Source organism: Pristiophorus japonicus, chromosome 3 (genome assembly GCF_044704955.1).
Source record: "Pristiophorus japonicus isolate sPriJap1 chromosome 3, sPriJap1.hap1, whole genome shotgun sequence".
Lineage (NCBI taxonomy): Eukaryota > Metazoa > Chordata > Chondrichthyes > Pristiophoridae > Pristiophorus > Pristiophorus japonicus.
This window is the reverse complement of record NC_091979.1, coordinates 292,349,240-292,362,624: the sequence shown is the minus strand read 5'-3', so window position 1 is coordinate 292,362,624 and position 13,385 is coordinate 292,349,240. Positions and strand designations below refer to the sequence as shown.

At 44.2% G+C, this 13,385-nt stretch overlaps 1 protein-coding gene across 1 annotated transcript in view; it reads left to right on the top strand.

Annotated features, from left to right (window-relative positions):
• The window catches only part of dntt (deoxynucleotidyltransferase, terminal), a 492,443-nt gene that overhangs the window by 118,714 nt on the left and 360,344 nt on the right, over nt 1-13,385 (top strand). Inside the window, 2 exon segments of the mRNA XM_070875033.1 lie at nt 7,859-7,930; nt 9,198-9,321. Coding sequence (XP_070731134.1) covers nt 7,859-7,930; nt 9,198-9,321 — 196 coding nt within the window.

The window sequence follows — 13,385 nt, the reverse complement described above, 5'->3', positions numbered from 1 at the left end:
ATTATAACCTCATTTTTCAGACAGTACCTGTTGCTGATGATTCTGCTATTCCCATTTACGCCTTCTCTAGACCCTTCTTTTGTTTCGTTACTTGTCTCATTACCATCTCCTTTCGCCTTGTATCATCATCCTTTTGTCATTTAATCTCTCTTGCCTTCCATCTTGTCACAGACTTACTTTTTATTCTTTCCTCCCCTCCCCTCTTTCCCTGCCTTTGTACTTGCTTAAAACCTGTTACATTAGTAACTTTTTGCAGTTCTAACAAAAGGCCGTCGACTTGAAACATTAATCCTGTTTTTCTCTCCAAAGCTACTGCCTGACCTGCTGAGTATTTCCAACATTTTATGTTTTTATTTCAGATTTCCAGCATCCGCAGTATTTTGCTTTTGGAATTGCTATTCACTCTATCCTTATAATTTAAACTTTTTAGCCCTGGTATCATTCTGGTGATCTGCACTGCATCCCCTTCCTAAGTTGCAATACCCAGAACTGGATACAGTAATGGGGTGTAACCAGGGTTCTGTACATTTGTAACATAATTCCACCCCTTTGCATTCCAGCTTCTTGAAATAATGGCCAATGTTCTATTTGCCTTTTTAGTTATTTTTTATACCTGTTCAGTAGCTTTTAGTGAGTTCTGTACTTGGACCCCTAAATCTCTCTGCTCATGCACACTTCAACATTTAAAAAATAGTCGGATCTATCTTTTTTGGGTCCAAGGTGGATGACCTCACACTTTCCCACATTGAACGCCATCTGCCACAGTTCTGTCCACTCACTTAATCTATCAATGTCCTTTGGCAACTTTCTGCTCCCGTCTACACTATTTATTGTGCCACCGAGTGTTGTCAGCAAATTTAGATATAAGGCTCTCTATTTCTTCATCTAGTTAATTTATAAATGTAGTGAAAAGCTGTGACCCTGATACAGATCCCTGGGGAACACCACTAGTCACATCCTGCCAATTTGAATACATACCCATTATCCCTACTCTCTATCGCCTTCCTCCTAACCAATTCCCTATCCAAGCCAATGGGTTTCTCCAATTCCATGCTCTCCCATTTTGTTAAGTCTCTTGTGAAACCTTGTCGAATGCATTCTGGAAGTCCATATAAAGAACATCTATAGACACTCCCTTATCTACCACATTTGCTACCACCTCAATAACATTCAACTCGGTTCATTAAACATTATTTGCCCATCCAAATCTACACCGGCTCTCTCTGATTAGCTCATATTTGTCCACATGCCTGTCCCTAATAATTCTAGTAACTCACCCACAACTGACATTAGATTAATAGACTTATAATTACTAGTTTATCTCTCCTACCTTCTTAAATAATGGAGTGACATTGGCAGTTTTCCAATCCAAGGGCACAATACCTGAATTGAGAGTTTTGGAAGATCGTAACTAACACATCAACAATTTCCTCAGCTATTTCTTTTAATAACCTGGGATGGAAACCACCGGGTCCTGGAAATGTGTCTATTTTTAATCTCATTAGTTTCTCCATCACTATTTGTATTACTTATATTGAATCTGGTCAGTTCCTCCCCTTGTTTGACTTATTTTTAATTTTTCTTGTATCCTTGGTACTTTAGCTTCATCCTCTACTATGAAGAACGATACAAAGTAGTTATTTAGTAAGTCTGCCATTTCCTGATTTCTAATTACAATATAACCTTCATCTGTTATTAAGGGGCCCACATTACTCTTAGCCACCCTCTTTCTTTTAATATATTTGTTAAAACCTTTCGTGTTGTCCTTGCTATCCGTTGCAAGTTTTTTCTTGTATTCCCTCTTTTCTGTTCTAACTACCTTCTTTGTATATCTTTACTGTTCCTTATATCTCTCCCAGACCATGGGATGCTACTGTTCTTTGCCTTTTTAGAATCCCTTTCTTGAAGTTTTATACTATCTCTCACTTCCCTTATTGACCAAGGTTGTTTAATTACACAAGTAGAACACTTGCCATTTAAGGGTATGTACAGGTCTTGTATCCTCCGAAATACCTTTTTGAACACTTCCCACTGTTCATTGGTAGTTTTATCCATTAATAATTCTGCCCAGTCTATTGTAGTCAATTCCTGCCTCATCTCTCCAATGTCAGCCTTCCCTAAATGTAAAACTTTGGTGCGTGACTCGCCCTTCTCTCTCTCAAACCTAATGTCGATTTCTATCATATTATGGTCACTGTTAGCTAGGTGTCCATAATATGACAGAATCTGAGGAATTTCCTTGTTGTGATTTTCACTGCTGCTTCACCTTTTTAAATAAAATGTGTTTAATTTGCTGATGGCCTCTAGAGGGAGATACACTGGCGGGAATTTTAACCCCCAAGAACGGTTGGGTTGAGGTCGGGTGGGAAGTAAACATTGAAGAAAATTGAAGTGCGACTGCAACCCGGCTCCAACGCACTCACTTCCGTAAATTAATGGCGGCACATTTGGCTGTGCGCGAGTAACCTGTTCGCCGACCATTAGGGCAGGCGGGTCAGTATTTACCACAGCCGTTAACATCATTGGCACATGGTAATAAGGGGACTTTAAATTGAATTAAAGAGGCATTTGAATTTAATGCCTCCAGCATGGATTTCCTGGAGCTCAGGAAGCTCGGAAGTGAAAAGGAGGTGAGATTGAGGGGTATTTCATGGAGGTCTATAAAGTTCAGATTGCCTGACCTCCATAAAGGCTCAGTCCTTTCAGCTGCTTTGTCAGTTCACTCTGGCAAATATTTTGCAGAGAGTTCTTGTCAGCATGTAGGTTTTTGAGAATTTTGGAGGCTTTCAAATGGACACCAGCAGGATAGGAGGTACTATGGATGTTTTCGACACTACATCAAACAAGGAAGACAGTCAGCATTCATGGTCGTAATGTGTTGAAGTGGTTCCACATGCACAGATTGACAGTGTAGGTGGTCGCAGACATCAGCAGCCTCCTTCAAGAAGAGCTGCTCCCTGCTGGACCCAGTGGCCATGGATTGCCCGCCTCTGTCAAAGTCACCACCGCCCTCAATTTCTTTACCTCTGGCTCCTTTCAGTGCGCTATTGGAGACATCTCAGGGGTTTCTTAGTTGGCTACCCATAAATGTATAAGCAGTTCAAGGATGGGTTGTTTGCCATGACATTAACTTATGTCAATTTCCCCAGTGACGACAATAGTCAAAATGAGTGGGCAATCGCATTCACCTCTCCGGCTGGCTTCCCACAGGTACAGGGTGCCATCGATTGCACAAATGTCACAATCTGAGGGCCACCACTTCAACCAGGAGTTTTTATCAACTGCGAGGGATTTTATTCCATCAATGCACAGTTGGTATGCAACTACAAGAAGAGGTGTGCGCCAGTTTCCCTGGGAGCTGCATGATGCTTTCATACTGGAGCAGTCCAATATTCCAGACCTTTTTGTTCCAGGAATCAGACTTAAGGGCTAGCTCGTAGGAAATGAGGGATACTTCCTTCAAACTTGGCTCATGATACCTGTGAAGAATCCCAAAAATGAGTCTCAGGAGCGCTGCAACGAGAGCCACATGACCAGCAGGCACGTCATTGAGCAAGCCAGCGGCAAGTTGAAGATGCGCTTCAGGTGCCTGGAAAGGTTTGGAGGGGATCATCATTGCTCATCAGTGAAGGTGTCCATAACTGTAGTGACATGCTGGGTTCTGCAGAATATTGCACAGCAGAGAGGATTACAGGTGGAGGTCGAACACAACACTCATCAGGCATCACCATGAGGAGAATATTGAAGAGGAGGAGGAGTAGGAATGTGTAAATGGGCACCCATCGCCAGACCAGCCGCATACATTGCTGCCCCGAATGCCAGGGGTGCCCTAATAGCTCGAAGGTTCAGTTAATTATTCCGACTGGAATAAATAACAAATGAAAGTTCCCACCACGACCAACTCACCACCCCCTCACTTTGTACAAATCAGTCCTTTAAACATTCATCCATACATTGGACATCTGCCCAGTGGGTCCTGTCATGTATTGACATTCATCATGAAACAAGTGAAAGGGCGAGTTGGCACTTGGACTACAATAATGGGCAATGGGTGCAAGTGATGCTAATCAATACAGTTTAAGTGGCCTTAGAAAAAAAAGTAACAAAATAACATTGTGTCAAACACCCATGCGCATATTCTTGGTAAATTACAATTTCCTAACCTTACGCTTCCTAGTGCTTCTACATGGTGCATCTCGTGTGGCTTCAGTAAAAGTAGCAGCAGACTGCCCAGATCCTTATCCTGACTGCTGAGATGTTTTTGGCCTATGACCTCAGGGTCTTGGAGCCCCTGAGGGCCCCGCTAAAGATTGTTGTACCTGCCTGTGCAGGGGCAGGCTTGACCACCGGGAGACAAGGAAGCTTGTAGATTACTGATTGGGTGGGGGAGGGATGGGGGCAACAGGTAACATGTGGGAGCACTTTAAGTGGAGTTCCTACTTAATGTCCCCTTTCACTACCATCCCTCTCATGATCCAGGGCCACATCCCTCCTACCACTCTGCTGCAGAGCAGCTTGCTGAAGATTAATGTCATATTATAAGGATAAGGTATCTGTCATCCTGTTTAAGATGCCGGACATGTTTGCAGCCAAAGTCTGCTTGGCCATGGTCATGGCCTGCATGCATTCATTTGGGAGCCAGGCTTGAAGTTTCATGGAGACGGCCACTCTTTCCATGGCAGACAATCTCGCAATTACCTGCGCCATCAATCACCTCCATTCTCCGCTATTGTAGAGTGTGTGTGTGTGTGTGTGTGTGTGTGTGTGTGTGTGTGTGTGTGGCATATCTGTCAGTAGCTTGCAAATTTGCTGATGACCCTCTAGCATGCCCCTTCTCAATGATGGTTCAGCATTTGTGTCCAGCAGAGCAGAGCTTGGAGAGGACTACACCTCCCAACATGGACTCTCCACATCTATCCCTGCCACCACTGTCTGCACGTGCTCACTTGTGAGGCATGAATTACCAGGTGAAACCCCAACTAACTGTATAAGTGTACCCAACGAAGTGTGAGTATCTGCGCTGGTGCATGGCTGTCTGTTCTGTGATGGTGCACCCTCAGTAGGAATGAGGTTTTCTGAGGAATTATCTTCATGCATCTCCTGCGACTCTTGCTCTAGGCATGAAGTACCTGTCATGGCAAAGTAACAATCTTGACACTCACCATACTCAGACTTCTCATAGTTCAGTCATTAATGAAATAAAGTGAGCATGTGCGTCAGAGATATTTTCGATTCTGTCACCAGTGTAGGGGAGGACGAAAACCCCCTCATTTTACCCAGAAGGAAAAGGGCTGTGGGAGCAGTCTGTGCTGTGAATTGAAACCGATAACAGTTTGACCTTGACAGAGCAGTGATTGGACGGGGAGGACACCGGAGGGCCAATGGTGAGACAGAGTCAGCCCGAAGCATGGGGCTTTCAAGCCAATGGGAGAGCACTTGCTCGAAAACTGGGACTGACTCACAGCCATTATCGGACTATTGTCTTCCCCATGTTTACACTATGGAAGGAAATTATGCAGATCTTCAGAAAACTAGGGAACCCAAAACAAACCAAGAGCCTACACAATGGCTACAGGAAGCCAACACAATCAACCCCTACTCAAACCTTGAGTAGGTTAGAGAAAATTGAATTGGAGGAAAATTATGCAGACCTTAGAAACCAGGGAACCCAAAACAACCCAAGGGCCTATACAATGGCTACAGGAGGCCAATGCAATCAACACCCACTCAAACCTTGAGTAGGTTAACATCAGTGGAAAAAACCCCGCAATAATCTAAAACTGCTGCATTTTTCAAAATCACAAAGTCCATCAATGAGAAGAATCGAATTCAGCAGGAGAGGCGGACTGGATAATCTGGCTATAAAAAGGGGTTTCTGACGCAGTGTGGGTGGTTTTCCCTCCCTCGTCATCCAACAACCACAACCAGCAAGATTCTCGACACTGAAGGAAAACCAGTGTCCGAAGACACCGAAGATAGAAGAAACAAACCACCAGACTTCAGAAGGCACAGTAGTGAGTATAACCTCTGGTCCCCAGAACTCCCAACTCAGTTAGGCCAGGAAAGGTGGGAGGTTGGGCATTGTACTGCTAAACTTGTGTAAAGATTTTCGTTGTGTCCGTTTAGTGGGATTTAGAGGGATTGTTTTGTTGGTGTATTGCTGTTCGTTGAGATACACCTTGTCAAATAAATTGGAAGCCTAAAGTTCCTCTTGGAATCACCTTGTCTCAATTCTATTGTATTACATCTCCTGATCGTGAGTCTTATGTCAGAACATTGTAAGGGAAGCTAGGAGCGCCTCGAAAATGCTCAACTGTGTGTCACAGGCTAGGGAAGAAAGGGGTTAGGAGTGTTTGACACTCACAGGTGCCTCACAGGCTAGGCATAAGCTGTGGGGGCACACGAGTCTCAAAACCCCCTTCATAAGCTGTGGACACAGTCTCTCCAGGGGTGCTCTTGCAGCACTCAGGGTACCTCACAGGCCAGGCATAAGCTGTGAGGGCAGAAGCCCAGAGAGAGACACCTAAGGCACAACAACACTCCCTGAGAAAACCCCTTACACCAGCTAAATGTGGGCTCCCTGCCTTTCCATCTCCGATTGACAGGGATGGAGGTGTGCCAATTATCTCCATGGCATCCTCCTCTGCATTTGTAAGCTGCACAATTTGTGGCGGGCCACCTCCAGTTCTCTGCTCTCTTTTGTAGGGTATGGCACCAAGCCAAAGAAAAAGGACGCACAACTTCCACTTATTCAGACCTCCAAGTCCTTCTGGAGGGCATTGATGGCAGGATGAATTCTGTCCCGGATGTGGGTGCCACCAATTCTATCAGAAATGTAACTCATGCTGCCTGGAGGGAGGTAGCACTGGCACTGAGTGCCAACTCCCTCACCCATAGGACTGCAGTCCACTTTAATGACCTCACCAGGTCTGACAAGTTAACACACATGGACGCTTTCCCTTTCTTCTTTGGGCACCAGCATTCTCTTCAACCTCATAAGGCAACACTTTCACATTAACCCTTCACACTGTACTCTGAAGAAGGGCAGCTCTAACTCAATATCCTGCCCTGTGAGTATACAGGTCTCCTAACATCAATTACTTGCATGCACACCTGAAAAAACCCTTGCTCCACTTTAACAGCCTTATACCTCTACATCTCTTAATCCACCTCTCCCATACCGTTTAGCACTGCTGGCTTTACCCTCATTTACTCTATTTTCTTGTTGGACACGTTAGTACCCAATGCCCATCAAAGACAGGACATCTGAGGGGACATCCCCATCTTCAAACCCCTCACTCGCCTGGAGAACACCATGGAGCTAGTGGGCACGCACTTGTTTTTGCTTGTGCAAGACAGTGAGGTTGGTGCATCTTGCCAGCACCCAGGTTCATGACTGAGCACCTGCACTGTTACTTTGGAATCCATGTAAAGCACCACACGGGCAACTTCCACCCCTTCTTAATCTGTCTCCTTAATCCCAAGGAGGTATTGCTCGCCTATTCTTAGGCTATCCTCCTTTCCTGAAGATCCACCACTCCAATGGTGGAGGGTCATAGGAGGAGGAAGATGATGATGATGAGATTGAGGAGGAAGAGCTGGGGAGTTATTGTTGCTCATTCCATATGACCATGACGATGATGGGGAAGAGGAGATAAAGAACAGATATACCTTCCCCCAGCAGCTGAGCGATCCTGTCCCACCTTTCTTTGCCCCAACTGACCACCCATGTCACATCCATCCTTTCTCCAAGGCATTAGTTCTGGGAGCAATTTTCCAAATGGGACATTGTATTAAAATGTGGGAAAAAGTGTTATAGCTTGCTGTACATTGAAATCTATTTCATACTTTCACACAGGAAATTCTGGAAGATGGTATTTGCTCTAAGATTGAGAGTTTGTTATGTGATGAGAGATACAAAGCAAGAAAGGTAAGCAGATACATTGGGTGACAGCACAACTGGTATACAGTTCTTATAGAAACTTTATGGGGAAATGTTCAACTTTGATAAATTGCAGATCAGCAACCTGGTAATGGGAAGGAAAATCAGGCGGGTGGGGGACGAGGTGAGTGCGAGGCTGGGGGTGTGTGACGAGAGGCTATGACAGGGATGTGAGCTGGAGTGATGGAGGTGGGGGGGGCTGTGACGTGGGTATGTGATGGGGGGGGTGACTGGGGGGGGGGGGTGATGTGGGACTGTGAGATGGGAGCGAGGGGGGTGTGTGACGGGTGTGTGATGCGAAGTGTGACGGTGTGTACGAAATTCTGCAGGCGTTTAGTGGTGGCGGTAACCGGTCCCGCCCCTCTTCAACAGGTGGCAACCCGCTCTGCTGCGCTGGCGATGATGTAATCACCGTGCGCAGTGACCCGTTTTCACCCGCGACAGCTTCAGGGGACGCATACCGGGCTGTAGGCCACTCCCGGGGTGAAAGTTAAAGGGGAGGTGCCGAGTTCAAAATAAAAAAAATGGCTGACTTACTGTTCATGGCCTTCTTCCTCTTTGATCGCTGGGTCTGTGCCGTGATCTTGCAGCCCGGCACTCAGCTTGTGTGCAGGGCTGCTGCCATGGCACCCTGCTCCCTGATGGTCCAGGGATGGCCCCGTTTCCCACACGCAGAGTTGGCAGCTTGGCCTCCCCTTTAATAAAAGGAGGGTCCTCTCTACGTGGTGCGCACTTCACGGAGTCCTTCTGCCCCGCTCCCGCCCTGCTCATGGCCCACAGAGAAAGTGGAGCACGATATCTCGGGAGTTAAGCTGAATGTAGGTCGCGGGGCGGGATTTCCATGCCTGTCACAGGAACTCTCGCCTCTCGACCGTTAAAGCCCCCAAACAGGGCGGTATATAATTTGGGCCCCTGCGTATATATCCACAGCACTTCGTCTCCCTATAATAGGGACGTTCCTTCATCGTCGCTGGGTCAAAGTTCTGGAACTACCTCCCTAACAGCACTTACGCCACAAGAACTGCAGCGATTTAAGAAGGCAACTCACCACCACCTTCTCAAGGGCAATTAGGGATGGGCAATAAATGCTGGCCTTGCCAGTGATGCCACATCCCAGGAATGAATTTTTAAAAATCTTAAAAATCTTGATGCATTTGTTGAAAACAACGCAAGAATGTTAACAATGAGTGCATGGTGCAGCAATGACCCTTGACAGAGTAACAGTAGCCAGTTAATGTCATTTATTTTACTGTAGCTGTTCACCAGTGTCTTTGGCGTGGGAGTAAAGACGGCGGACAAGTGGTATGCACAAGGGTTTCGGACATTAGAGGAAATAAAAGCAGCCAAGGATCTGAAATTTACCAAAATGCAGAAAGCAGGTATTGTTTCGAACTGTGCGTTGTCCAATTATTCTGTACAGTAATAAAATACTGGTCAAAAATAAGCACTATTATAATTCTGTTTATCTCTATTTTCTCTTCATTACCCCCTGCTCCACAATAGGTCTACATTACATTGTGAAGGAAAAGCAAAGTTCTGTTCAAAACTGTTCGTGGTATACATTCATGTGATGAGCTTTGTGGGGCATTAGTTGACAGGTTGGGCTGGACTTTCCTCCATGATCTTGCCCATAATTGAAGAAAATCATGCCATGGGGCCTACCATCACTTGACCTTGATTTCCTTCCCCTATCCTGGCCAGGACCATCACTGGCCACTCCTTCCTGGCCATTAATGCTAGGGTGCCTCAGCTCCAAGCCTATTTCCCTGTCAGCCACCCCAGTTACCATAGCTTGCCACGATTGCCTGGTGGAAGGTGGCATTAGGCCAACACAGCGGCAAAAAGGTCCCTAAATTCTTTAAATTAAAGAAGAGGGTCTAGTAGAAGCCCAGCTCTGTCCACTTCTGCCCCAAATCTTCACCTGTGCAGACCCTGACATCCACAGAGGCCTAAAAATAAATGTTCCATTTTGTCTTGTGGGTGCTTCTGCCCCTTTAAGGTCCTTTGGCGCCTCTTTGGATGATGTAATGGTGTACGCAATGCTGCGGTGCCATGATTTACCTTTGTTAAATTGGTGGGCTACCTCTCAGTGGTTGAAATCCTGTTTTTGAAATGGGAAACTGGGTCAGGGTTGAGGTGGTACAGGAGATGTGAGTAGAAGTCACTTGAACATTGCCACAAAGAGAAGAATCGGTCTGTTATCTCTGAATTAATTTGGTGGTTTAATCAACAACAACAGCAACTTGTATTTATATAGCATCGTTAACGTAGTAAAACAACAACAGCAACGTGTATTTATATAGCGCCTTTAACATAGTAAAACGACCCAAGGCGCATCACAGGAGTATTATGAGACAAAAAATTGACACAGAGCCACATAAGGAGAAATTAGGGCAGCTGACCAAAAGTTTGGTCAAAGAGATAGGTTTTAAGGAGCGTGTTAAAGTGAGGTGGAGACGTGAAGAGGTGTAGGCAGGGAATTCCAGAGCTTGGGGCAATAGAAGGCATACCCATCAATGGTTAAGTGATTATAATCAGGAATCTTCTAATTGCTGAAGTTCTCTTTTATCTTGTAGCATACCAAATATATTTTGACATATTTTGTAGAATGATAATAGATTAAAATATTGCTAATCATGTTAATCATGTTCTTACCAAACTACAACCGACTCCATTATTTAGGATAAGAATATCATTCAGATTTGATTAGGGCCTTCAGGAAAAAGCCTTTGATGTTTTATTTTTGATCTTAGTAGTTATTTGATATATTTCACTAAAATAACATGGCTTTCTGATATTTTGATTAGTTATCTTCTTCACATGAGGTCCTCCAAAGAAAAATAAACCTATGAAAATATCACAAAAAAGTAATGACCCTGAAATTCCGGTTTGGCCTTTCTGCGGGCATTTTAGAGAAAAAATACGCATAAAAAACTAAGCTGCTGCCCACGATTGACTTTCCGATGCTGAGGCCTCCTTCAACTGCGATTCGTAGCATGTGCATGTCGATGTGTGCATAGGCTTCGAGCTGGAGTCACATGGCTCTGGGCAACCAATCAGGTAAAGTATCATAATAATAGGAGTTCCGCAGGGTCCTAAACTCCTATTACTATGATTGTGATAGAGCCCGAAATATCCAAAACACAGCCCCAAACACCCAAAACACTAATAAAAAATAGAAAATAATTACACTACATTCATTTAAATTAAAGTTATTAATGTCTTAAAAAAATAATTTCCCAATTTTTTAAAAAGTTTAAAAAATAAACTTACCGTCGTGGGGAGGGTTTTTAAATGATAAAATATGTTTTAATAACTTTATTTTTTATATGTTTTTGTGTTTTTTAAAACACCTGCTTTTTCAGGCACAAGATTTTTGAGGACATTTGTAAGCGTAAATATCAGAAATTTCCATTTACAAATGTCCTCGCTCCCGAGATGCGGCCATTTGTCAGGCCAGAAATTTGACAGATCGGAAATGCTGGTTTCCAACGCATGCGCATTGTGCGCTGGAAACCGACATTTCCGATGCCTTCCCGGGTCCGTAGGAACTCAGTATGGACCAGGGGAGGCCGGAATTTCAGGGCTATTATTTTATGCATAAATTAGCAATACTCTCACAATGTCAGAAACCCTTACTGACAGAATCAAAAGAAAACCATCGACGGTTATAAACATTTCCTCAGATATTCTGATGAGGTATCATTATAGTAAGGTGTAGAGTTAATGATATCGGAAATTTTAGCAGTTACCTACACCTTGTAAGATTTCTAAATCTCTGGCATTAAATTGACAGCAAGACCGATTCTTTTAAAACAATTTGGAATAGTTTATTAAACACACACACACATGCACATCAGCAGTCATCAGCTATCCTATGGATCTACTTAGTTGCAACCGATACAATGATGATTTATAAAAAGGTATACTTTACTTCCCTCTGGCAAAGCACAAGCACATGAAGTTTGTCCTTGCTTCTGCTGTGGAGGGAGGTTCCTGCTTTTGCCGTGTGCTAAGGAGAAGAGACTCAGCAATCTTTGCTTGGATTATTATACCCCTTACGGCCATTGTTTCTCAGAAAGCCTTAGGATTGGGTATTATTTTCAGGGCCGTTCCTGATTGACTTCTCCTCGTACATGTCTGGAGGGCTGGTGCCATTCCTTGATTAGGTTAATGGCTTTCCAATTAACGTATTTTCTAGTTTGGTGAGTTTCAAAGCCATGCTGACATGAACTTGGGGAAGTCATCCATTTTGTTTCTTTTAACACTGCAGCCTTTCCATATAATCTACACTTTTAACATTTATATATATATATACAAAATCAATTTTATCATTACTAAATGCTTTCATTCTTAAAACCTTCAAAGATGTCACCTCTTAAAGGGCCAAGTGGGAGTCAAATGATTGGTTAGGGTCTGCTCATTGATGTTTATTATTTGCAGCATTGACTGAATATATAGCAGCTGAAGTAGTTTTGCTTCTAAACGTTAGTGGGCTCAGTAACAGGGACCTGAGAAGGCTAAAATAGAAACAGAAAATGCTGGAAATACTCAACAGGTCAGGCAGCACCTGTGGAGAGAGAAACAGAGTTAACGTTTCAGGTCCAGGACCTTTCATTAGAACTGCGAAGGCTAAGTAGACTTTGATTATAACAGAGAGACATGGTACAAGCAAAGCAGAGTGGAACATGTTAACCTAAGTCATGGCCCACGATAGGAAGTGGTAAGTTCTAGCTTTGTTCCAGCTATTCAAGAGGGAAAAGGAGACAGGAACAGAAATGGCCATCTTCATGTTGTATTAAAGCTGAACAAGTCAATAACTAGATGATTGCTTTTGGACAAAGGAGTTCCATCCAGTAATCGGTGGAGACAATCTGGATCTAACAAACTGGCTGGGAATTGTCATGTATTCAACTATCATTGTAACCCATGTATAAGCTGACCTAAGTTGTACACCTTGAGAACATTGACCACAAGGGGCGCACTTATGGGAGACACTCCTAACCTGGACTTTCAGGTATAAAAAGGGAAGCTCCACCCACCTCAAACGGCCAGGCGGAACGAGCAGTGCAGATAATCAAACAGGGGATGCTCAGAATCCAAGGGGGTTCCCTACAAAGCCGCTTATGACGCCTTCTGTTGGCCAATAGATTCTGACCACACTCGCTTGCAGGGGTTCCACCCGCAGAGCTGCTAATGAAAAGGACGCTTAAAACCAGGTTATCCCTTATACACCCCACCATGAAAGAAATCGTTGAGAGCAGGCATCAGTCACAATGTGATCACCATGACAGGAATGCGAGGGCGTGATGTATTGATGTCAATGACCCTGTTTTTGTCCTTAATTATGCTGCAGGGCCCAAATGGCTTGCAGGCACTGAGATTGCCAAAGAGGGGAATAGGGTTTTGGTAGTTAAGCTTACCAATGGACAAATCTGCTGCA